The sequence below is a fragment of the Dendronephthya gigantea genome, unplaced genomic scaffold (genome assembly GCF_004324835.1).
Source record: "Dendronephthya gigantea isolate DGI-Jeju-01 unplaced genomic scaffold, DenGig_1.0 000176F, whole genome shotgun sequence".
Classification (NCBI taxonomy): Eukaryota; Metazoa; Cnidaria; class Anthozoa; order Malacalcyonacea; family Nephtheidae; genus Dendronephthya; species Dendronephthya gigantea.
The window spans coordinates 236,831-262,159 of NW_021163186.1; the positions used below are offsets into that span (position 1 = coordinate 236,831).

Sequence of the window (25,329 nt, forward strand, 5' to 3'; positions counted from 1 at the left end):
AGAAATAGTTTTACATGATTAGTTTAACATTTTAAAATTCATGTTAATTACTTGTATAATTTTCATTCGTATTTTGCATATTGAGGACGCAAATGGACGTAAATTTGTATAGAAATATAAACTCTTTTAAATCTAATATCTTTTAAATCATATAAACTCGATTTTGCTGTCTTAAAAGAAGGGAATTCTTCGAGGATATGAATTTGAAATTTCTCAAAGAGTCTTTGAGCGAGAGATTGGAAGCACGGGCGGACGGAAGTCTGGAATCGACAACAAGAACGACGGTTGAAGAATTTTTTCTGGTAAGATTCAAAAATTCTTTTATCTTTTAAATGAGATCGCTGGGTTGTTAGCGCCGAAAAGCTTTTAAAACAGGTGAAATTAAACACGTTCTTTTGTTTAGTATGGAAAAATTGCCCACGATTGGCAAGGAGAATTTGTTTGACGCACTCAATTGTTCGCCGATTTCGCCAAGTGGCTGCGAACTTTGTCAAAAGACGACAGAAAAGTTGGTATATTCGCCGTTGTCTGAGCGAAATCTCGTACTCCAAGACAACAGTCTGCGATCGCCAGAAGCTCACAGATCGTCTAAGGTAAGCAAGACTATACATGGTCGGATAATCTATACCGATCTGCTTCGATACGATATTGAAAAGTTTTGTCCAAACTTGAAGCTGTTTGTCCATTTTCACACGGGCTATATCCGGTGTAATAGAGCGATTATGGGCGCTGTGTTGGCCAAGTTCTATACCAGTTTTATCAGTTTCATGGTGAGATTTTACTATTTTTTATGCTTCTTCGCCTGTGGTAGTTTGTGTAGGATATATTTTTAAAGTTGTTGTACTATTGAATGAAAGAGTCGAATTGCTCGTACAGTACAAGTTTATATTTTATATTTTTTAAGTACTTAACATATTATATTGAAACAGTTACATTGCATATAAACTATTAGTATTTTACAATTTTGATAAATGAATATAGAGTAATGCCATATGGCTGGGGATTTTTTTGAGATCATAAGACACAATTGAAAGTATTAATTAACTATCTGGTTGCTATTCATGCCTGGGCCCATATTGGAATATCCTGTTTGACTGAATATCACTGGGGTTAAATAATATAGACCACGTCATAGAGAATCATCAACTGATCAGGTTTCAGGCTCCAAATGTTGCATGATCTTCAGAATATTACATTTGTGTTTCTCACAGATTTTCAGAATATTACATTTGTGTTTCTTGCAAATTTTTGCACCACAATTGGGTGTATTGAAGTACATGATAACCACCCTTAATTTCTTGTAAAATGTTTCATCATCTGTAAAAAATTTGGCTAAATTCACACTGGGCCTGTCAAATTTATGAATGTGCTTGAATTTGTCCGGTTCAGGTTTCATAAGGGGAAAATGGATAAAAATTGAGTGATCCCGATCCTGGATCCTCTAGATATCATACAAAGTAAATAACAAATACTAAAATACTATAGTGCTGTTAGTGCGCACATTAGGATGCATTGCGAGCAAGTTTTATTCTTTAAAAGAGATTATACTTGTCACTAATACTAAAATTTTTATTCATGATTTTTTGATCTCATAGATTTTTTAATAATACTAAAAAATAGTTGTAGTAATAATATAATAATATGAGGCAGAGATAAGTTTTTGGGGGAGTTTTGAAGTTTTCATCAACATGTTCCCTTCATGAAGTTTTATTTGCTCGTGTTTAACATGAAGAAACTGACATTTTTTCTTGAAAAGTGTCTACTTGCATGTTTTAATTTCACAAACAATTCCGTCATGTTAAGTCGTTTAACGGCCGTACACACGAGCAAATGACGGTCGTACACACAAGCAAATGACGGTCGTACACACAAGCAAATGACGGTCGTACACACAAGCAAATGACGGTCGTACACACGAGCAAATGACGGTCGTACACACAAGCAAACTTGTGCGGAAAAGCTCGCATTTGAACTAGCTTTAAAACAAGGTTACTTTCGGAAAGGAAATGAACATGGCAAAGAGTTAGCTTGAACGAAAACTTACTCTAAAACTACTACAATAAGATGCACCAAATCTGAGACAATGTGTCCGGAAGGATGTAATTGATTATATTGTTGTTGTGCAGATTCATCAGTCATCAAATTCTAGAAGTAGAACTGAATCACATTCTAGACAAGTCTCTAAATTAGTTGTTAGAATTGTTAGAATTGAGTCATAAAAAGGGCTGGGAATTTGGGATTTAATATGTATTCAACGATAAAAGTTCATACACAATTCACAACTCGTGACTTTGTATTCTACTTGAAAGAATTAACATAACCAACTATGCGGAACGTATTACCGTTAATAAAAGAAGAATAAGTGGTACGGCATGGTTAGCATGAATATGGTGTAACATCATCACGACTGCCTTCGCCGTTGAATTTGTTCACTTTGCAATTGATAGTCGAGATATATTATCACCCAGCTTTTGATATCTTTCCATACAAGATATGTTCGTTGTGAGTTTGTCCACGCTAACGTTCGTCGCATATTCTCTGCTCTTGATGCATCGGACAACTGCTCGGTCGACAAATGAAAGCCAACCAACTGCTCGGTCGACAAATAACAGCCAACCAACTGCTCGGTCGACAAAGGAAAGCCAACCAACTGCTCGGTCGACAAAGGAAAGCCAACCAACTGCTCGGTCGACAAATAACAGCCAACCAACTGCTCGGTCGACAAAGGAAAGCCAACCAACTGCTCGGTCGACAAATGAAAGCCAACCAACAATTCATCTCCCGCGTAACATTAGCAACGAAACTACGATTGTGACGAGGTCAAATTTGAACGAGACTGAATGTAAGATGTCGATAAAAGAGGAAGATTGGAAGAAGTTTTTAACGCTGACTGAACATAGCCTGGTAAACATTGTTGATCTGCATTTCGTGGTTGAAGATAATCACACAAAATACACAAGATCAATGATTTGGGTCAACCGTGTTGGAGGGAAACTATTACTGTTACTCGATATAGACAGCTTCTCAACAACTTTGAACGTCGGTAGACGAAATATGAAAATACACGTCGAAACTCAACCAAAGGAGTGTGTTTGGTTTAATAATACAGAACAGAATTATCAAGTTGAAACGAAGCTACTGAATATTTTTGGCCTAAAGATAAAACCAAGCGAAGAACTCTGTTTTACTTTGCGTCCAAACGCAAAAAAAACCCGACAGTGTTGCAAAGTTACCAGAACTGGCGTTAACAAGGAAGAATATGAGTGTTATCTGAGCCTTGGACCACCATTTGGTGTATACATGACTTTTGAATTGCTACTAGCAAGCTTTGTTTTCCTTTCGTTATTGACACTAAATGGCCTCTATCTTTACTACTTATTTCTTCAGCAATTCCCGGGTAATAAGGATTATTATAAGCTTACAGATAGCCCGATATCTTTAACGAACATGGTCATGAAACTTTCCTGGAGAGAAGGCGCCATTTTGAAGTCCTTAGGGTATAAATCTGTTCTGACATATCTCTCCCTTTTTTTCCTTTTTTTTTTGCAACCTTTGCTTTTCCTGTTAGCGCTTGTTTGTATCTGGTTGCCGGTGGGTAAACTTTCCAAATCCTCGGATAAAATATTAATTGGGAAGCGGTTTTTCGACTGGCTGATACGAAAATATGAACAGGTATTTGGTTTAGATATCAGTAATGAAAACGAGTTTCAAAGAGCTGTTCAAATTCTGACTTTGCCAATCAATGTAAAACTCTGGTGTAAAATATTTCTCAACTTGGTAAACCATGTATCGACCATGGACGTAACCTCGAATATAGGCATCTGTGTATTAGTTTCTCTGTTCTATTTCATTTTTTTTCTGTATATCGTCTTTTTTATTGTGTTTACAGCCGTTATTGTGTGCATAGATGTTGTTTACAACGTGCTGATGCTCACAGCGTCGTTTAATATTTCACTATCTTCTTTTGTGAATTATCCGTGCCTCTATTACTCTTTATTACTCTTTTCCACGTTATTTTCTGTAATTTTCTCAGGATTGTTGTGGTTTCTAGTCCCGTTTGTCATATTACCCCTAGTTTCAGGAATAATCCTCAATTCTGTTTATTTCCTGCCCTACGTCGCCTTTTTCTCAGTGGTAGGTTTCTACACATGGCGTTCTTGGAAATCTCTGAAGGGAGAGTATTTCTCTTTAAAAATGATCATTTACGAAGTATTACAAGAGAAACAGAGCAGCAATATAAATCTGGACGATGTTAAAGACTATGAAAGAATTGTACATGTTGTTTCAAAGAAGCTCTACCGTAAAATAAGAATGAGACTTCTTCCATATCATACCAAGTTTTTTATATTTAGTGTAAAATTTGCCCTTATCATTGTCTTCGCGTTTGGTGTCATTGAACTGGTCAGAATATTGCAAGCTGTTGACGCTTCACCTAGTGTTTTGGTCATTGCCATGTTGACGACAGGTGCATTGCCACATATTTTGAATATGGTGATGGCCACAGATAGCGATGACGAAAGAAAAGCACATAATAAAACTATGAGGGCAAACGTTGAATGTTTAGTTGAAAAATTCACAAAGAATGACTCGAAATTATCAATGGCCTACTTAACAACAACGTTAATAATATCAGAAGTGAGATTAAATGGGGACGTTGAAAAGACCGAAGAATTGGCAGTGAACGGCAGAGATCTTCGCAAGAATTATAGTATTACGACCTACCTTTAACTGAATGATTCATTTCATATTAATACGAGATAGAACAACAATCATAGAAAAGTTTAATGATAATTGATTTATATATTTTAGGAACTTAACATATTATATTCAAACAGTTACATTGCATGCAAATTACTAGCACTTTACAATTTTGATAAATAAATATAGAATAATGCGCCATGTTGCATAAACTTTGGCTGGGGTTTTTTTGGGATCATAAGACGCGATTGATAGTAATAATTAGCTATCTGGTTGCTATTTCATCCCTGGGCCCATATTGGAATATGCAGTTTGACTGAATATCACTGGGGTTAAATAATACAGACCACGTCGTAGATAATCATGAACTGATCAGGTTTCAGGCTCCAAATTTTGGATGATTTTCAGAATATATTACATTGATGTTTCTCACAAATTTTGGACCACAATTGGGTGTATTGATGTACATGATAACCACCCTTAATTTCTTGCAAAATGTTTCATCTGTAAAAGGTTTGGCTAAATTAAAACTGGGCCAGTCGAGTGTGTTTGAATTTGTCTGGATCAGGTGTTCACAAATGGATGAAAATTTAACCAGTGAACCACACGTTAATTCGCATGAGAACAGTCCAGTGGAACAAATCTAGTTATTTTAAAATTCAAAAGAAAATATGGTAATATTTTGCTAGTAAACCATTTCTCTGCAAGTGGAAATCCAGCCAATTGAAATACCATTAGTACCATAAGGGTGACTTTTTGTCATTGAATTCCTATCAATTGGCATCAGCAAGTTAAAATGCAATACTATTGAACAATTGTATTTAAGATTTATTGCTGGTTTATGAGTGATAAGGTGATAGTTATTATTACAGTATATGCGTATTATTAGTATATTAAGTATACAGTATATTATTACAGTGTATAATATAAGCGTAATTATTAAAAGGTACATCACCAACATATTTTTGCTGCAAAGCTTTTGGTTATACATAAATCCCATACATATTTTATTCATACGTACACATGCACATAGTTATTGCCTGACTGTCCAACTTTCTGTTCTTTTATCTTTGTGCAAATTAACGACATGTGCCTACTCATTACTAGTATTAAGGATTAAGATCATGGATTAGCAATTAGCTAAGGATATGAATTGGATTGGTGTGGATTAACAGAGATCTCAAAAAGGAATCCAGAGTAATTGTGCAAAGGTTAAGTATACTTTAAATGCATGTCTAGAAATATTACGATTAATATAAAACAAATCCTTGATCAGTTAGACCTAGGCTGCAACAAACTTTCTTGATTATCTACATCATTGCCATTTACTGGTTGTGATTCAATGTCCCCATTTGGTTTAATTCTTGGTATTGTTATGGTTGTTCTCAAGTACGATATTGATTCTTCTGAATTGTCTTTCGTCAGTTCATTCACCAAACGTTCGACATCTGTTCGTAGGGTTTTATCATGTGCCTTTTTCTCGTTGCCACTAACTGTGGCCATCACGATATTCAAAATATGAGGCAATGCACCGGTTGTCATTGAAGCAATGACCATAATAGTAGGCGAAGCGTCAGCAGCTTGTAATATCTTAACCAGCTCAAAGACACCAAACGCGAAGACAACAATAAGTGCACATTTTACAACAAAAACCAAAAATATAGTTTGATATGGTAGCAGTTTTTCTCTTATCTTATAATAAAGGCCTTTCGAAACAACGTGTAAAATACTTTTATCATCTTCATTATGAAATAAATTTCTAGTGCTGCTCTGTCTGTCTTGTAATACTTCATAAATTATCCATTTTAATGAAAAAAACTCTTCTTGGAGAGATTTCCAAGAACGCCATGTGTAGAAACCTACGACTGAGACGAATGTGACATAGGGCAGAAAATAAACAGAATTGAGGATTATTCCTGAAACTAGGGGTAGTATGAACATTGGAACAAGAAACCACAACCAACCGAAGACGAATATGTTAGACAACGTGTGAATACATAGAATAGTGTAATAGATAGCATTATGGAGGTCGAACATTACTACCGGCAATAGCATGACACTAAAGGAAGCTGTGATTATCACAGCGTTATAAAAAACATTTATGCACATAACAATTGTTGTTAAAACGATGAAGAAAACGGCGTAGAAGAAAAGAAAGATTATGCTTACGATGGAAGCACCAATGTTCCCAATATACGGAGTGATGTAATTTGATATTTTTTTGTAAATGTTGGAAGTCATCTTTTTCATCTCTTTCCAGAGTTTCGGATTGAAAAGCAAAGTAAGAAGAAAGACCGCTCTTTCGAACTTGTCCTTATCAGGGATATTTTTCACGAAAACCTCTCTTTCGGACTTGTGCTCATCAGGGATATTTATCACGAAAACCTGTTCATACTTTTTTAAAAGGCTGTTGAATAAACTTTCCGTAGCTTCTACTTTCTTGTCGAGTTTGGAATGCGTGCACATTGGGAACCACAGGCAGGAAAGTACCCAGAATAACAAAGGTAGCGTTGCGACTAAAATTATTAGAACTGTTGATGTGAGGAGAAATCTAATCAGGAAAGACGTCTTGGTTATGTCTTCTATGCAGACGATTTTTTTGACAATGTCAAATAAAGACATTGGGTTGTCTGTTAGCTTGTAATAATCTTTATGGCATGGAAATCGTTCAAGATATAGGTAATAAAGGTGAAAGGCATTCATTGTCAATAACGAAAGAAGAAAAAGAAATAGATATAGCGATTCAAGCGTGAAGGGTACGCCTAATGGCGGACCGATGCTTACATCACACTGCTGTTTGTTTGTTTTCATCCCAGTTCTTACAGTCTTGCAACACCATCGTGGTCTCAATTCGTTTAAAATGAAAGTGTAACAGAGTTCTTCGTTCGGTTGTATTATTCCGCCATAAAATCTCATTAGGCGTCCGTTATCTGTATATTTCAGTTTTCGTTTATCGTAGAAAACACACAATTTTGGTCGTTTTGAGGTATGAATCGTTATACTCCGTCTACCAACTGTCAGGGTTGATGAAAAGTGTGGGCGAATCATATCGAGTAGTAATAATATTTCCCGACCAACGCTGTTTACCCAAATGATAGACTTGGTATATTTGGTGTAATTAGTGTGGTACACGAAATGAACGTCAATGATGTTTACCAGGCTGTGTTTCGTCAACTCCAGGAACTTGATTGAATCTTCGTTTTTTATCGACGCTCTGCATACAGTATGATTTCGATCTTGGCTTGTCGTATTTTTGGTTCTGTTTGAACTGCTCTGATGAGTGACTTGATTCGTTGACAGTGGTGTAACTGATGTTGGTTGAGTTTCATTTCTTATCGAACCAGCAGTTGTCCAAGGGAGTTGTATTATGAGCAGAGAATATGCTACCAATGGCAATACAGGCGTCCCCAATTTCAGAGCGAACATTTCTTCAACTTATCGAACACTGGTAAAGTTTTTCTTTCTTCTCTCGTTTAGCAATTGACACTGAGACGGGCAAATATTATGATCAAATAGGAAGATCGGGCCGGTCTTTTATATGCGCACAAACATATATATAATAATAGGAGGGAAATTCCCAATGCTTAGAACGGCAAATTATTGCACGCTCATATTTTTCACCCGCAGAGCTCTTAATCATCCAAATATTTTGCGTTACAATAACAATAACAATCTATGGGACTTTTTGGGTGGTTTTTTGGAGTTCATTTCTTAAATTATTATTGTATCTGAATCGAGTTTGCTTTGTGTAAATAATTTGTTGTGTGTGGATCAAGTTGTAACTCGTTTCCAAGACGTGTGTTAATTAAAGTTAAACATAATGGCCCTGCTGAAGCTGTAGTGTAGCCATGTTTGTAGATGACGAGACGTTTTTTTTCTATCACTATGTGGTCACTGCCTTGTCATTGAATAGTGTTATTTAACATTGCTATTACTGCAGTTCTAATTAATGTTATTGAGAGTCTGGCGATTAAATTGTGTTGGTTTAAAAACGATGGATCTGTTCCTGGTATATTTTTACCTACATTTAGTGATTTTTAATTACCTGCATCAATTTTGCTCAAGCTGGCCTCAAACCGCTGCCACCAATGCCTCAAATAAAATATTTTTGGTCGGGAAACTCCTAAACGTATACTGGTCGAGACGAATGACAAAAGGCTATTACGGCAATGGCTATTTTTGACTCAAGATTTCTAAGTGTTTTTCAATGAATATTTTTTAATTAAAGAAACGATATGGTGCAATCAATCAAGGTCAACTATGAATAAACTGCTTAGCAACCATCTCCCCCCCCCCCTAACCACAAGCGAATACGTCAAATGTATCGATGGCCGTTGAAGGACGATTTAAACAATGTTGTTTCTAAAAAGTGGTTGAGCCATGTTTCTACGTAGTACATATGTACACAAGCTAGCACACAAAGTCATGGATTAATGAAAGATATGTCGGTACACTTGCTCGTTATGTTGAACTGTTCTATGTCTTGATAAAGCACGTCTTCCTTTACAATTGCAAAGCAAGTAGTGTGTTTATATGTGAAAAAAAATCCCGACTCACCAGCGCTTTAGCGAAATGTAATAAAAACAAAATGTATATAATAAGTTTTTGGATGCATGGCTGTATGTCATTCAGGCAGTTCTTTCTGCAAAGCCTGAGCAAATGTTAGTGTTGAAGATCTATAATGATACTCGTATATTCAACAGCTATTGAGAGCAAAAACATTTAACAAAGTTATTGTATATTTTAGGCTGGTTTATTTCTAAGCACTCCAGTGGAGAAAACACCGGATCTTTTGCCAGAAGATCTCCCAGATTGGGAAGAAATCCGTAGGTTGGATGAAGACGAACTTTGGATAGAACGAACGCAAGTCGTCACTAAAGAAGATCATCTTTTCAACATTGAAATTGCCAAGGTACTGCCATTGTTATAAAATGAAATCGCATTATAGTCTGCTTTAAGTAAATTGCAATCCTTTAGTATACAATTGAACGCATTGGCCAGGAAATATAGTTTTATTCACGCGTTTATAACTAACTATAACTTCTATGACAGCAATTATACCTGAATCCAATTGACAGTCAATATGTCAAAGGTATAGGTACACTTTATTTAATCATGCTGCATGACCCCCATGGCTCCCGTGATTTCTAAATTAAATCTTTTAATTTATTTGGCAGGAAGTTGTTAATGATATCATTGAGAATCTTCCAATTGCGAGGTGAATACTTTAACTACTTTTGCGATAAGCGGTTTTCCTGAAAGAGTGAAACATTTTTAAGCGTTTCTTGTGCTTTTTGTTGCAGATTTAATCATGTCGTTAGCATTGCACCCTACACAAGATTTACTTGTTTTAAATTTTTTTCTTAAGTATGGATGACAGTACTGCTGAATGCGACAATACTGTAGTCGAGGTGAATCTATTGAAAGATGATTTGACCAATGGCTTTGATGGTATGAAAATTTCTGAAAAAATTGAAGAAATCCAAAATGGAGGTGATTTTGTGTGCGATGAGAGACAGGGAAATGTTGCCATAGACATGAAAGATGTTGTTCAAAGTATGATTTTTTATCCACCTGGTCTTGTTGAAAATGAATCTTAGGAAGATCATTTAATTGAAATTATGTTTTTATTATGTAGATAACGAAGAAGTCCCATCGTCAGATGAACCAGTCATACAAAGTCATGGTCAAGAAGATAATGATTTTATACACTCATGTTCAGGTACACTTGACTTGTTTCGTTTGAAAGTATATGGCTATTTTAGTGTTCAACTCTTTAGATATCCATACGATACGATACGATATCCATACGATACTACACGACACGACACGATATGATACGATATCCATACGATACGATACGACACGGTATGATATTATATGATATGATATGATACGATACGGTATGATATGATATGATATGATATGATACGATACCCATACGATACGATACGATATCCATACTATACGATATCGATACGATACGATACGATATCCATACGATACGATAGGATACGATACGATACGATATGATACGATATCCATACGATACGATATAATACGATATCCATACGATACGATACGATATAATACGATATCCATACGATACGATAGGATACGATACGATACGATATGATACGATATCCATACGATACGATGCGATATAATACGATATCCATACGATACGATACGATATAATACGATATCCATACGATACGATACGATACGATACGCATAGATGATTTTGCCTGTCAGTGGTCTGATAACTTATTAAAAAAACCTGGTACACCGTCAAGTAGAAATATTGACAGTCAACAGCCACCGTAAATTTGTTCTCAATTTCAGATTTAGACACGACGGTTAAGGAAATTTCGGCAAACGACGAGTCGTGTTTGGAAAATACGATATCAGAAGACATCAGTCTTGAAGGTATATATTTAATATAAGATAATAAATAGCTGTATAGCTGTGATTTTTAAAAGCCATGACCAGGCGACATGTTATGTATATTCGGAGTTTCTTTCATTCCTACTGTGAACGATTTTAGATTTAGATGAAACGGTCAAAGAAGTAACTCCAGATGAACAAGCGAGTTCAGCACTCACAACACAGTCAGAAGATGATTATGCAAATTTTGAGTTTGATGAAAGCTCTTTCAAGCCAGCTGCAGGTATTCTCTTTGACCTTGTACTTAACAAACACTCTTCTTTCGCTTGTGAACAATCTAGACTCTAGTATAAGTCTTTAATATGTAACTTTGAACATGATTTTATAACTTACATTAGTTTGCCAGTATGCTCTTTGAAGAATCTATATCTCCTCGTTAACCGAACTTCGCATATAAGCGACCTAAGGCTATCATTGCCCGGTGCTGAATAACGACGACATTATGCAAAATTGAACGTTTTTGTTGTGAAAGCTAGATATTTGAGATTTCGAAATTAAATATTGAAAAACTATCGTATAAATGTTGATCTGTGATATCTCTCTGTAAATACCGTTGTCGCTTGTCTTGATTCTGTGAACTTTGATGTTTTATACAGAGTTTGGTCTCGAGTTAGACTTCCTTGAAAACATTGGAACGACTGGCGCAGATCACGAAGTGAGTAAATTAAAACAATATTTAGTTGTCTTAGACGACGTATTTCTGTACTACTCTTGGAAAATCTAAAGTCAATTATAGCCGTTCTGTTTCGCAACTGTACTTCATACATACAATCTTTCCTTCGCGTTGTACGAAAGGTGAAATCATTTCTCCCTTGGTGCAGTGAATATTATGAAATACTTGCGATGATATAAAAAGTAAAAGCATGCTTTCTATAATATAGTTTCATTGTAATCAAATATCTATCGGATATTCATTTCCGATTTCCCCGCTCGTTGACATTTATTGTGGTCGTCTTCTTATAAATAATGTATTGTTTCGAAGATTTTAACTGACTTTGCATAATGTCTTATGAAATAATTTGACATCCGTGTATATTCGTGTTGCAAACTCCACACGATTCATTTGATTTCAACGCCGTGTGTATAACGTATTAACAAAAGTGAGGATTTTCCGAAGCGAAGTGTTTATTCTAAAGTCATTTAACTCAATGTAAGTAATGTTTACCATTTGGAGGAAGTTTCTGGGCAAATGAATCAACAGCCGTTTAATCTTAACGGCAAATTTTTGTCGTTTCTTCGTTAATTTTGCTGGAAAGAAAAGGTCAGGGATCTGCAATGTTTACAGAACTAGAATGACTTAGATAAAACTGTTTATAACAGTGTTTATAACAGTGTATAAAGTCTTCTATCTATCTATCTATAGTGTACGTAAACGTTTTGACCGCTCTTGCTAGGGCAAACACTCGTAGACTTGTGACGTTCAAAATAGTTAAACATTTGCTCAAGTTGAAATCGCTAAGGGCTGTCACTATAGGTTTAACACTAGTATCTGTTTACATCTCTATCTGAGAATCTATCTTTTGAAATCATGAAATGTACAACAAATCGATTCTCCGATACAAAATGGTTGACTGGCACAGTGCTTTTAGCCTAATTGTTATTTACTATTGTGTGTAGAGCGATTTGGCAAGGCAATCGTTATATGTGAAATTTGATCCACTCGTAGAGGCCAGAAAACCGAAAGAAACGGAACAAGGTTTGTAAATGTTTCTGTGTTGTGAATATTGACCGAGAAATTATGATATTGTATATTCGCGAAGTTATTCTCATTTTACTTTCACAGAACCCGGTGCTCTTGCAAACATAAATCCTGCAGACTTGCTTTTCAAAGGCTCTATGTAAGTAAATTAAGCGGCGTAGAAAATCGTTTTAAACTCGTGAAACTCGTTACAAGTAGGCCACAAGCTATCGACAACTTTGATATTTTGTTTTTGAAACGACCTAGGTGAAAATCTGCTGAGGACTTTGGCAGAATATGACAGAACTCACATTTTTTCATTTTTTCGTTACTAGTGCTAACGACGACCTGTTATGTATGGACACCCCGCCTGAGAAACCTGTGATATCCCGTCGCGCCTTGCTCGCCCAAACGGAGAAAGCGGAGACTGGGGAGAGCACGGCAATAGCAGCGGTCCAGCCTGTTGATTTATTAGAAATATCGCCAAGCAAAGATGTAAGTGCAGTCGTTTGATCCACGTTCAATGCTTGTATGCACTTGTGAGACGTCATTATATCACTAAGTGCCGTTCAAAACTTGTGTCAACAGTCTCTAATGTAAACAAACGTTTTGTTTACATTTTGAACTGATAGTTTCCTAAAATATCTTGTATTGTCAAAACATTTAACACAATTTTCGTTCGCTATACTTCAAAATGAAGTCCCTAAAATAAATTAAATCTTTAAAAAAGTAGAAACATCAACTTTGAGCATGTGTAAATTCGAGATTTTATTGTATGTATTTCCATTTGCTTTGCCAATTCGTCTCGTTTAAATCCAGTCCACTGTCCTCTTTTTCAAACTTTCACGGAGCTTTGCCAAAGACGTTTAAAAGACCCGTCATAGCTCGTTGTGATTATATTAATTTATTTCAAACGTATCGTTTTACGATTTCTCAGATTCCCGCAGCAGAAAAACAACCGGAGGAGGAAGAAGCCTCGAAATCCGTGGATAGCACTTTACCTGCTAAAGAAGAATCGCCACTTGTTCAGGTAGAGTTTCAACCGTGTTCAGTAGAACCTGTTAACAAGAATATCTTGGTTTAAATTTTACTCGCCTTGAGCCCAAGGGGAGCAATTTCATTATATGCGGAAAACTATAAGTCTACTTTGTTTACGATCGATTAAAAAGCCTGTCATGTTTTCATTTATGGTGGCTGCAGGTCTTCATGGATTTCATTGTTTTGCTGTCATCTTTTCACGTTTGTCTGATCAATGGCGGTCTCGATCCGGGTATAATTAATACAGGATTACACGATATTTCATATTGTGTCAACCGTAAACGATTGGCCGTGTACCTTTATAAGTTGATAATGTACGAGTTTTTTACTTGGTTGTTTTGTTTGAACGCGACAAAGAAGCAAAAGAAGATGGCAAACGAGTGCAATAAACGACCTGTTAGCATAGTGAGTTGATCGCCATTGTGCAAGAAATTTGAAAGATTGGATATTTTGACATGAACTAATTGATGTTGAGGTCGTGATTCGTGAGAATTAATATGACTTGGCACCAAAAGTTTGAATGAGAATTTCCTAAATACTCAAGGGAGAGTCTAAACAACTCTTTTCAAAAGTCAAACTCTTGCTATTCATATTTCATTTGGCTTTGTTTTGGCGGGAAAATAGTCAGATACATAGTGTCTATATTTCTTGTTAATATTTTAAAACCCCTTCTCTTTTTTTGCAGCCGTTGCAGTTCTCCAAAACAGACTTAGATAAGGCCGTCGAGGAGGAGAAGAATAAGTTATTAAGTCAAGTGAGTCCGTCAATTTTTATGCAACCATATTGTTGTCGTTTGATCAGTCTGCAATACAGTTAATGAAACGTTCCTATCTATAGCAAGCTCTCGCTTAGAAAGCTCTCTTTCTTTCAGTGGAATTTACAAAAGAGCCTCCACGAGGCTGATCTGGAAAAATTACTCGATGAAAGAAATGAAATTCTTGAAGAGCGAAATAAATTATTGGACGAAAATAAAGTTGTGAAGTAAGGACTTTACTTGCGGACAAGTAGTGTTCCTGGAGCCGGGATATTTGCATATGCTTGTGATATTTTTTTCGTGCGATTTTCTTCGTTTGAAAGATGCAAACGAGTGAAAAGCTATGAATGCTCTGTGTATAAGTGCTCGTGTTTGAACATCCGTAACTTTTTCACTCGATTACATCTATCGAAAGAAGGAGCATTGCAAATATCAGAGTTAACGATGCTTTGTCTATCTTCAGAACTCTAATGATGGAATATGAACAGACAATGGCACAGATGATCAGTAAGTCGCATAAAGCACAAAATTATCTTGAACCCTTGTTTATTAAGAAAAATGAGCTGAATGTTTAACCCTTTTTATCTAAAGAAGACAGAGAAAGCGAGAAAAGCCAGCAGGAAAGATCGAATTCAGAAATTGTTAACGAGCGTGATCAGGTGAGATTCATTATGCAATATCCAACTTCTCTTTGAAGCGCTTGATGGAAAAGTGAACTAAACTTGAATTATCCTTGGCTTAAGTATAAATACGACATTCCCTTTATACTAGCTTCAACGTGACTTACACAACACCGAGAAATCATTCGCTCATCTTCATGAAAAGTTTGGGAAACTGAAGACTGCCGTGGAGTCGTATCGAAAGGTAAACACGGCATTTCTACTTTTTAGTTTACAGGTAGATTGTGTTTAGAAGGGAGAAAAATATAAGCAACAGTAACAGAAATTGGTCTGCAAATTGAACAGCATGATGGTCATTTATCAAATTCATTTATCTTCGTCTATAGAACGAAGACGTCTTGAAGAAAGTGGTTAAGGATCTACAGGAAGATGTGAAAAACTCCGAAGCGAAGTATCAAGTTTTAAAAGGCCATGCTGAGCAGAAACTACAGGAGTGGGTGAAATACAAATACGATTAAGCTGATTTCGTTTTTTATCGGAATAAAACTTTATATGTTTCATCTCTTCATTGTAGAGCAAATGTTGAAATAAATCGAGTTCAAACAACGTTCAAAACAGAACTGGCTGGTCTCCAGGCTGCATTCAAACGCGAAAAGACAAAGGTCTCTTCTTTACAACAAACTCTAGATCAAAAAGTAAGTTGCACACAGACTGTTGCTCGCTAAGAAGAACCAAATTAAACGAAAGCTTTTTCCCCTTTATAGATCAATGAAAACAAAGAGCTTACAGCAATTTGTGACGAACTTATCAGCAAAGTGGGGCCAATGCCTTAATTTAGCTAGAACTGTGTAATGTGTATAGATTAAAAGTATATTTAAATTGTCAAATGTATATTTGAAAATATAGAAAGAAAGTGCGTTTATAGACACTTTCTTGTTTTGTATCAACTTATTTTATGTCACTTTCCCAGCCATGGTATCACTCACTGCGTAATGTCTCAAACGCGCTCTTCGATAAATGATTAGATGTAGTCGTTTTGACCTTTTCACCGAGTTATTATTGCATTTCAAAGTCTCAGAAGAAAGGATTACTTCCCGAAGTAAGTGGACTAAAAAACTGTGGACATTCGGCACCAGCACGAATGGCCTAGTGGTTAATGAGATGGCCTACGATACGTTAAACGGCAGGGTCGAATACCTGCAACCTTTCGACCTTTTCCACCTTTGACCATGGTCAAAAATACCATTTTATATAGTTCTAGACATTCCTAGATAGTAACTCTCTACCTCTGTCGCAACCGTTGAAATAATAGCGCTCCAGGTTTTATTACAGTCCACTGGCGCAGACCAAAGTCAGCGCAGGCGGGCAGATTTAAATGGATCAATTTGCTACTTTCTAGTTCAAAATGTAAACAGAAACCTTTTTAAAACGTTGAAAAGCGAAGATCTGGAGGTAAAACTTTGTACGCATGTGAATTTGGGATAGTTAAATGAAAGAACAAGAAGTATTGACCAAGATCCGTGCCAGTTTTGACGTTATTTACTTATTTTGCGTAAAATTATTCCTAAAGTTAACGGAAGGTGAACGGCCATTTTGACTGTTCAAGCTTGTGTTGTTAAGAATTGTTTTTAAAGCATCCTAAAAGCCACTGAATTGTTTCCTGATGATGTAGCTACATTGGTGTAGAATTCCCTAGATCAGATCTTGTTTGATAGAAGAAAAATGCATGGGTTCTTTAATATAAAACATAAATATGAATGGTGCTCCCATTCTGACTGTACAGAAACGATAACAATTTGACCTTGATTGTTTTAATTTTTTTATTTTAATTTGGTTATTCTAGGACATTGGCAATGTGTTATGTTGCTAGAGCTATTAGTGGCATGAGATATGAAAGTTATTGGTAAATATTATACTAGTTTATATGGGTGCATGGGTATAGTTCCTACCTCCTACTGGATGGAAGCATATGCAAAATTTTGTGGTAATTCTACTGGCTCGAATTAATGTATGTCCAACAAAATCTCATATGATTTATTAGAATAATTTGCAATTATATGAAAAATTATGTATCGTTAAATAAGAATGTATTCTAGAATGTATACTTTTGCTAAATTATCAAATTTGACATCCAACGTCATATTTACATCCGACACATCGAACTCTTGTCAGCCCCTCTGAAGCTTAGTGGTAATTAAAGGCCTTTTGACTTTTACTTGGATATAAGACATGTTTTCCCTGTCAATGCTGTATTTAAATTTCATTTTTTGTCTATTCAAAGGTAAACTAGGCATTGGTCTGGCAACTGTATTAGGGTAAGCAAGTTAATTGATTTGACATTTAATGAATGAATTGCTTTGATCATTTGCTTTTAACTATGTCATTCTTTCATTCATTCCAGTGGTTCATATCTTGGACACCTGCTTTTCAATCAGCGTGAATGGTTCAACTTGGCTGTCACTAATTATGTTCAGGTTCCTATGAAAGAAGAGTTAGAAGGTCTTGTTCCCACAGGTTGGTATACATTTTGTCATGTTTTATGATAATAGCAGTTTAAGTCAATTTTCTTATTAGATACTCGCCATGCTGTGCGATGATGTACATATATATATATATATATTAATATATATATATATATATATATATATATATATATATATATATATATATATTCATATATCCTTTACATGAAACACTTTGCTTGCACCATTTGACACTTTGCATTACTATGCAATATAGTCCATATACATGACACTATATACTTCATTCTTTAGGAACCCAACTGCTTGGCTTTTTTGTCACACAGTTTCCCAAACAAATCTTGATGCTTTCTCAGTCAGATCATTTTCTCATCAGAAATATTTCCCAGAAGATTTTATCCTCTGCCATCTTACCAGAAGGTAATTTAACAAAAATGCTCTCAACTAGCTTTCTTTATTACATACATTCTCTGCAGCTTACAGCAGTAGGTTACAACCTACTCTAAGATAGCTTTTCTTTCATTCTAAAGGTTTCAACATTGCTGCAGAACTTGATGAAGTTTCTGATAGTGTTTTAACGAGTCTCGCCAGGGAATCCATTCTGGAGGAAAGTTGTTTCCCTGGCATCAAGAACTGTGATCTGCCTCAGAAAAACGACAAGGAACTGAGCGAAGCATTTCGTCAGCTGTTGTCATCTCTGCCCACATCAGGACAATGCGCTGCCTGGTTTACTGAATCGGCGTTTCATGGGGGGAAATCCGGTCACAACTTGTACAAGGTATAAAACGTTGAAACTCGGAACCATGGAGCATCATTAAATACAGAATTAGCAACATTAGGTTCAGCTTGACACAGTCCGCAATAATGTCTACAATTTTTTTGGGAATACATCTTGTTATATAGTTCCATACTAATATTATAAAGTTAAAATCAAGTTGAGTTGGGAACTTGGGATTGTTTTTAACTCCGGCACTGGTGGACTAGGATTTTCCGGAAAATAGACAAAATTACAAATGCTGTAGTATTTTCCGTTTATTCTATAGACGATATTTTGGCATCCTGAAGATGGGGATCATCTTGAAACAGTTTCTGCTGACGACGAAATCCTCTTGTTTCTAAAAGCACTGCGCAAACATTCAGAAGTATGATCTAGATTTTTATCAAATTTAGTCGCAATTTTTTGCACCGCAAGTTGTTCTTTCTTGCAGTTTTATTGGTTTTTGTTTCAATATTGGCTCGAGACTGTATGATTTGCGCTTTGTTTAAGGTAAGAGAACATAGATCAGTGATTCTCGAGGCTGGTGGATTAGAATTACTCCGTTTAGTGAGTTTGAACTACGGTGGCGTCAAGGTGGAAAGATTAGTCTCGCATGTCCTGGGAAATATGGCGATAGATGCTTCATCGCGAGACAAGATCATCAAGACAGGTAACGCTCCGCCCGTGTTTGTTTATCTCACCGAGACTTATGCTAATACCTTAAAAGGCCCAGGTTATGCGTCGCATTTTGGTCGCGTCGAATGCAATTCAAGCAATAGATAATGAGATGATAAACCTTATTAAGCTTCATTACCATCTCATTGCCTATTGTTTGAATTGCATTCGACGTTTAACCTAGGCCTAAATCTCGGGAAACAGGCTCATGTAAACTGCCCCTGAGTGAGTTACAACCCACAGTTCATTCAAAAATATTGAATGAGGGATTATAAAACTATTTGTAGGCAGTTTTATTCTTTTGTTTAATTATGGAAATCACGTCTGCCGAAGCTCGCAATCCGCTTTCATTTGTCTCCTTGTGCTGGCCAGAGAAACGAAATCAAGGCCTTGCATGTGCCTTACCACGCCACAAATAATTTCTGTATTTCGTATAACAAGCTAAATCAATCAAGCCAAAGTTGGATTGATATCCGTGTATTTTGACTGTGGATTTACCCAATTTGTCGTTGTGACTATTATAGGCTGGTTACGGGAGCTTCGGCGATGGATAAAATCGAAGGTAATGCACGGTACACTTGTTATGGATTGAAGTTTTCCAAATATTTCAGGTTTAGTTTTGTACCTTGAAGAAATATAAACATCCGTTCTCTGGAGCGTTGAAATAGATAGATGCGAGATAGCTGTAAGCTTGAGGATATCTCTCAATGAATTGTAAATCCATATTTTAGGACTTGATCGTTAAAAGTCAATCGCTTCGAGCTTTAGCTAACTTGGACAGAGAAGGCGAAAAAGAGCAAATATACGATGATGGAATATTTGTGGCTTATCCAGTCGAAAGATTAAAATGGTACGTCGCTGTAAGGTCCCAAAATGTTATCTTGAACGTGATTGCTTCGTGCATAGAGTCTGAACAATTGTCTTGATAACGATGTGAGTTTTTAAAGCGTTTGTTTTTGATATTTTCAAGGTGTAGACCAGAGATTGATATTGTATTCGTTCACGGTCTTCGTGGAAGTCCTTTTAGAACTTGGAGAAGTGAAACAGATGACTCGCTTGTTCAGACGCCGCGAAACAAGACTGGCTGTTGGCCACGGGTATGATTCTGTATTTTATTTTGATTCACAGGGAAGACATTTCCCTGAAGTCCGGTGAGCACTGCATGAGCACTGTCATAGTTTCTGTTATCAGATTTGGGATTTTCCATTGATAAATCTTAAAAAGGAGTCTTAAGTAATTTTAAGCAAATACATGGAGGATATATTTCAGTCAGCAAGGGGATGTAGCGAGCATTTAAAATTTGGGGGAAGCACAAGCTTTCAGGAGCAATTTTTGATAATAAAAAGGGAAGCATAATGTGTATAGGGGTGGTCAATTGTCAAACTGCAAGATGAACAGAGGACCACCTTCGAAGGGGGATGGGAGTTCCCCCTGTACTCCTCAGGGGTTTTTTGACGGCGGCACCATTCTCAATCACCGAGAGGTCTCTCTAATTCGAGGCTAATATACTTCTATTCCTGTAGGATTGGTTTCCAGTTGATATTCCAAGATGTCGCGTTGTTTTGGTTGAATACGACACAGAGTTGAGTGGCTGGACGTCCAAGTGTCCTTCGCAACCGGAAGTGTAAGTGAAAGACACGTCATTCCTTGTACATATTCACAAAGATACGGTGCTTTATGATCCAACGATTTATACCAGTTTACAGGATTACGTTATAGGATTAGGTTAGGATTACGTTAGGATTAGTTAATTCGAGTCTTAGGATTACAGATAATTGTTTGGTTGATGACCGCATAAAGAAACCCAAACGGTGGGATTTTCAATTGTACTTTACAAATCTATAAAATATATTTACAGTTCGACAATCGAATATCGTAGTTCAGAGCTTTTGAACAAATTGAAAAATGCTGGTATAGGAAGACGTCCAGTTGTGTGGTTTGCGCATTCTATGGGAGGTCAGTTTTTACGTCTTAGTATTTCTAATATGATGTATGTTCCCTGGTTCTTGCAATAACAGTACTGTACCTGTGACCATGAAAGAAATTCAAACCTGAGAAGCAATACTCAATTGCTTGCACCCTTCTCTTTCATTGCAGGTTTAATGGTAAAACAAATTTTAGTGGACGCCACGAAATCATCAGAATTTAGGTATGTTGAATCCCAGATATTATATTTCTAGATTGATAGCATTATGTACAGACTACTTGCATTAATCGTAGCATAAATATAAATGGCACAGCCGCTCAAAAACATATTTATTTCCTTTTGAGTACATAAAAAATGAATCCATAAATCTTCATTTTAGTTCACTGCAGTCCAACACTAAGGGTGTCGTGTTCTATGCTGTGCCCCACAAAGGTTCAGAGATCGCTTCAATGGTCGCTGGAAAAGCCAGATACTTGTTTTTACCTTCCAGTGAGGTCAAGGCATTACAAAAAGGCAAGTTGCAATTCATATCGCGTTCTGCTATTGTGAATCCATTCATAGAAGCATGAGGCAACGTAAGATAACGTATTAGGAAACCTTTAAGGGGAGTTAGTGTTAACCACTTTTCATGAGAATGAACGTTTCAAATCGTTCCTTTAATACAGGATCAGAATATCTCGAAGTTCTCCAGAAAAACTTTCTCGACTTGGTTCAAAACAACAAAGTAGAAGTTCTGAGTTTCGCAGAGACCGAACCAGCGAAAATCGTGCGAGATACGCTCATAGTCTCTCCGGACTCCGCAGGTACCAAATTAACCTTTTAAATACCGAACTACTCCTCTGTGTCCCCGGAGGTTCCTCCTCATGACATACCGATTTGCCTTCAATTTATCTCTTTGAGAGAATTGGCGATTATCAGGATTTGCACACCTTCAGTATTTATAGTTCCAGATTCCTACTAGTATTTTGCCGAATAGTATTTTTTGTCCTATTGGTGTTTGATAATGCAATTAAATTGTCGAAATGGAGCCAAAAGTAGGGAATCTTTGCTGTAAAACTAGTATAATCTTGGGTATAGGTTTTTGATGATAAAAGATTAGGTGACCACGTTAACACACAATTCGTATCCCATATTTTTAAGAATGTTACCATGCAGTATACCGTCCCTTTCTGTAGCTTTCGATAGTTCATTGTCCTATAAAATCTTTCTCTGTCGCATTTTTTAGACTTTGGAGTGGGCGAGTTCATTCAGCTACCAGCTAATCATTATAATGTATGCAAACCCCGGAGTCGCTGTGACCCAACTTACGTGAAGACCGTCGATTTCGTTAAACGACATTTGGTTGACAACGAGAATTTCATGCCAATAATTCTGTTTTGAGAACAGTAATCTACACAACTGTCAAGGTAGGATTTCAGCACGACTCAATATTCGCGATTCATAACTTTGTATTATCGGGAAAATTACGGGAGGGGGGATTGCCACAAATCAAAATCGTCGTTGAAAACAAGGTTTTTGGGTTATTTTGGGGAAATAAAGTAATTAACACAAAATTAATCTAAATTTACTTATCATTAACACAATTGGTTTGACAAATCTTAATAATCTAAAGTTAGGATAATTATACTTTCACAAATTAAACACAACTACACTACTACTAAACATAACTAATAAAAGTCATTCGAATCTCAAGGTATAATTCTAGTTGAACATGCACTGTAGAATTAGTTTTGCATCTTTTATTTTAAGTCAATTGTCTTATTCTCTCCAATTCTTCATCTATAATCTCGATACTTTGTGTCATCCGGTGTCTGTGCTGGTTGGATTTGAAGATGTCTGCTTTTTTCTTATCAGTTACCATATATTATGGCTGTATTTTGCTTCAGTTGTGTTGATGCATATCTGTCACAAGGGTCTTCAATCAATGAATCTTCTGAAGTCTGTGATTTGAACAGTCTTTATTTTGCTATTGTCCTCTGTTTGCCGTCTTTGGAAGGCTTTCATAGTGATTCTCTTCACTTTTCCTGTCGAAGCACACCAGCGTTATGGTTGCACGAGAAGCCATCTTGTATGCTTATGTATATTCATCGAAGGCTGCATGGGATTAACCAGGTTCCCTTTTTTTAAGGGCCAAATTCCAGTTCACCGCAGCATAGGATTTCTGTACCCACGAGTCCAGTTTTTACCTCGTGTGAGAAAGATCCCTTCTCAAGAGTGTTAACCGTCTCCAACTGGGTCAAATAAAAAGCAACAGCGATCCAGCAGATGGGAACAGCAGGTGTACACTGAGGGGTTGTCATGTGTTGAACAAGACTGCCCTAACCCAGTGGGATACGGGAGGACATGGCACCAGAGAGTCGCGAGAATTCAAGACAGGATTGATGAGCATAGAATGGCTAGCTTACATGGGCAATATAGATTGAAAAAACGCGCACAGCGAGGGCAGTTTTGACAATGAGAAATCGTGGTAATGGATATTGCGCATTCGTGGGAACGATTTCATATTTTGAACACCAGGCGGTTGCGAGATAGTTCTGGAAACTGTGTTGGAAGACAAAACAAAAACATTGATGAAATTGTGGGCAGAAACATCAATTCGTGTTTGCTGAAGTCAACGGGATCATCACGGATAGTGATTGGCTAAATCTAACAAATGATTCGAACCTAGCTACAATATAGAGTTGATAGTGTTGTGTATGCAAAATTTGGAACTTCCGGTGTAAACTCAAAAACCCGTTTTTTCGGATAAATTTCAGCCGAAAAATGAAGCTGAATTGGAGCTTGATATCATTTAAAATAGTCAATAAAAAGTGGCGATTTTTTGCATAGATTTCATGCGTATCTTTGTCTATATCTTTTGCCACGCACCCAGCAGTTTTTGTATAAGGATGTTTTGGAGAAAGCTTTCAAAATAATGCCCTTACCGTTGGCGCAGCAGGTTTAGGAAATGTACCAATAAAGTGAAACAATGTACAAGATTGTGAACATTAGCAGGCCATTAAACCTTGCGCCAAAACAGAGCTTTTATATTGGGCCTCTTCATTGCACAAGCCTTGCAAAACAGCATGACAACTGTGAATATATGCGAGCTTTCAGGGTTCGCCACGATGTTTTGAAGTTGCTGTTTTTGAAATGCAAAGCGAACAAGAAGCGTTTGAGGGTAGCCACGATGCTCTTGCAAACGTTGAGTTTGAGACAAACGGCATTTCGCATGGACAACTCGAGGAATGATCCGATATTTTGATTCGGATTAAGTTATTATTAAACAAAGGTGGTGAATTGATTGGAGAAGCACAAAATTAACAGGGCGTTATCAATCAAATCATTTCGATAATCTGTCAAACGCTTTAAAAGCTGTATTGAAATGCTGGCTTCCTCGACAAAAGGGGAATGCAGCCATTGTCTCTTTTGGAAATACGATCAATCACTTTCTCTGCAGCTGATGGGACAAGCGCCACAGGTAGCCCCAAAGCTATTTACACCTTATTATCTTTGTCATAAACAAACCCTTTAGAAACTGTTGTCCCTGCTTGATTGCCATAACGCCAGTGCTGATGTCAGTTCCCTGTGGGTTGCCATGGAGATAATGGCTTTCTCCCTCTACAAACAATGGCTTCTATTTATGTTTTGAAGTGCAATTTACTGCACCAATTTCGTGGGGTGCGAATTATCTTACAGCTGACAATTGGGCGCTAATTTTCCATTAAGTAATAACAAATTTGGCGATAAAGATAAGCTTAGTATTTCGGCAAGTGGCACCTTAATGGTTTTCAAGCATGCATGGTTGGCTCTTGGTGTAAGTGATGTAGGATTTTGCTGTGAAACTAGGGACAGCGTTCGGGTATCACTGACATGTTGTAATGCACCATTGTTATGATTATTGAGGCGTAATTAATATGTTTGAGTCAATATTTTGACATTTGTGTTGATATATGGTCAATTATGATACCACCTTAATTGCAAATATTTTTATGCTTGCTTAGAGTTCGAGATAAGATTCGAGGGTAGTTCAAATACTTTACATGTTTAATTTGTAATAAGCTGTGTCAAACCATGGGTATTTTGACAAACTGCATATAAATATATAGACCTGCAATTGTACCAATTTTGTTGCTATCTATTGGGGTGGGTTTTCACTGCTTGCTCCCAGCTTGTTGACAAGTTTATAAAAAGCTGGGTTGATAATTTGTTACGAAGCTGTTCCGAGCCTGCGGTCGTGATACAAGTTTGGATTGCGGACATCTCAAATTCCCTG

At 36.7% G+C, this 25,329-nt stretch overlaps 2 protein-coding genes across 3 annotated transcripts; both read left to right on the forward strand.

The window, feature by feature from the left end:
- Nucleotides 1-255: 255 nt before the first annotated feature.
- Nucleotides 256-16,182, forward strand: LOC114538180 (transforming acidic coiled-coil-containing protein 3-like). Its single transcript, XM_028559304.1, has 21 exons — nucleotides 256-302; nucleotides 404-593; nucleotides 9,446-9,610; nucleotides 9,876-9,916; nucleotides 10,067-10,254; nucleotides 10,337-10,420; nucleotides 11,044-11,127; nucleotides 11,246-11,368; nucleotides 11,742-11,800; nucleotides 12,763-12,841; nucleotides 12,929-12,983; nucleotides 13,159-13,318; nucleotides 13,761-13,853; nucleotides 14,547-14,615; nucleotides 14,733-14,842; nucleotides 15,079-15,122; nucleotides 15,207-15,274; nucleotides 15,387-15,479; nucleotides 15,622-15,728; nucleotides 15,810-15,930; nucleotides 16,000-16,182. The coding sequence occupies exons 2-21, from the start codon at nucleotides 405-407 to the stop codon at nucleotides 16,066-16,068; spliced, it is 2,001 nt and encodes a 666-aa protein (XP_028415105.1). The 5' UTR covers nucleotides 256-302; nucleotide 404; the 3' UTR covers nucleotides 16,069-16,182.
- Nucleotides 16,183-16,618: 436 nt separating this feature from the next.
- LOC114538170 (protein SERAC1-like) lies at nucleotides 16,619-24,293 on the forward strand. Of its 2 annotated transcripts, none has more exons than XM_028559289.1 (18): nucleotides 16,619-16,687; nucleotides 17,079-17,138; nucleotides 17,517-17,550; nucleotides 17,637-17,749; nucleotides 18,010-18,135; nucleotides 18,246-18,493; nucleotides 18,759-18,857; nucleotides 18,983-19,142; nucleotides 19,672-19,709; nucleotides 19,879-19,997; nucleotides 20,118-20,244; nucleotides 20,671-20,771; nucleotides 21,006-21,103; nucleotides 21,245-21,296; nucleotides 21,454-21,587; nucleotides 21,740-21,877; nucleotides 22,300-22,480; nucleotides 23,203-24,293. In XM_028559289.1, exons 2-17 carry the CDS (start codon nucleotides 17,126-17,128, stop codon nucleotides 22,452-22,454), a joined length of 1,755 nt encoding a protein of 584 aa, XP_028415090.1. In that variant the 5' UTR covers nucleotides 16,619-16,687; nucleotides 17,079-17,125; the 3' UTR covers nucleotides 22,455-22,480; nucleotides 23,203-24,293. The 2 variants fall into 2 exon arrangements, with proteins under 2 accessions (XP_028415090.1, XP_028415091.1); XM_028559290.1 differs by lacking the exon at nucleotides 16,619-16,687 and adding an exon at nucleotides 16,796-16,815.
- The last annotated feature ends 1,036 nt before the right edge of the window (nucleotides 24,294-25,329 follow it).

What these genes read in the sequence shown, in the direction of transcription:
- LOC114538170 (XM_028559289.1), top strand. An exon ending in GGCGATGGATAAAATCGAAG is followed by an intron (nt 19,710 to 19,878) that starts GTAATGCACGGT and finishes TCCATATTTTAG; the next exon opens with GACTTGATCGTTAAAAGTCA. An exon ending in AGACTGGCTGTTGGCCACGG is followed by an intron (nt 20,245 to 20,670) that starts GTATGATTCTGT and finishes CTATTCCTGTAG; the next exon opens with GATTGGTTTCCAGTTGATAT.
- LOC114538180 (XM_028559304.1), top strand. Translation starts at nt 405, where the DNA reads ATGGAAAAATTGCCCACGATTGGCAAGGAGAATTTGTTTGACGCACTC. An exon ending in ACCGAAAGAAACGGAACAAG is followed by an intron (nt 12,842 to 12,928) that starts GTTTGTAAATGT and finishes TTACTTTCACAG; the next exon opens with AACCCGGTGCTCTTGCAAAC. An exon ending in AAGAATCGCCACTTGTTCAG is followed by an intron (nt 13,854 to 14,546) that starts GTAGAGTTTCAA and finishes CTTTTTTTGCAG; the next exon opens with CCGTTGCAGTTCTCCAAAAC.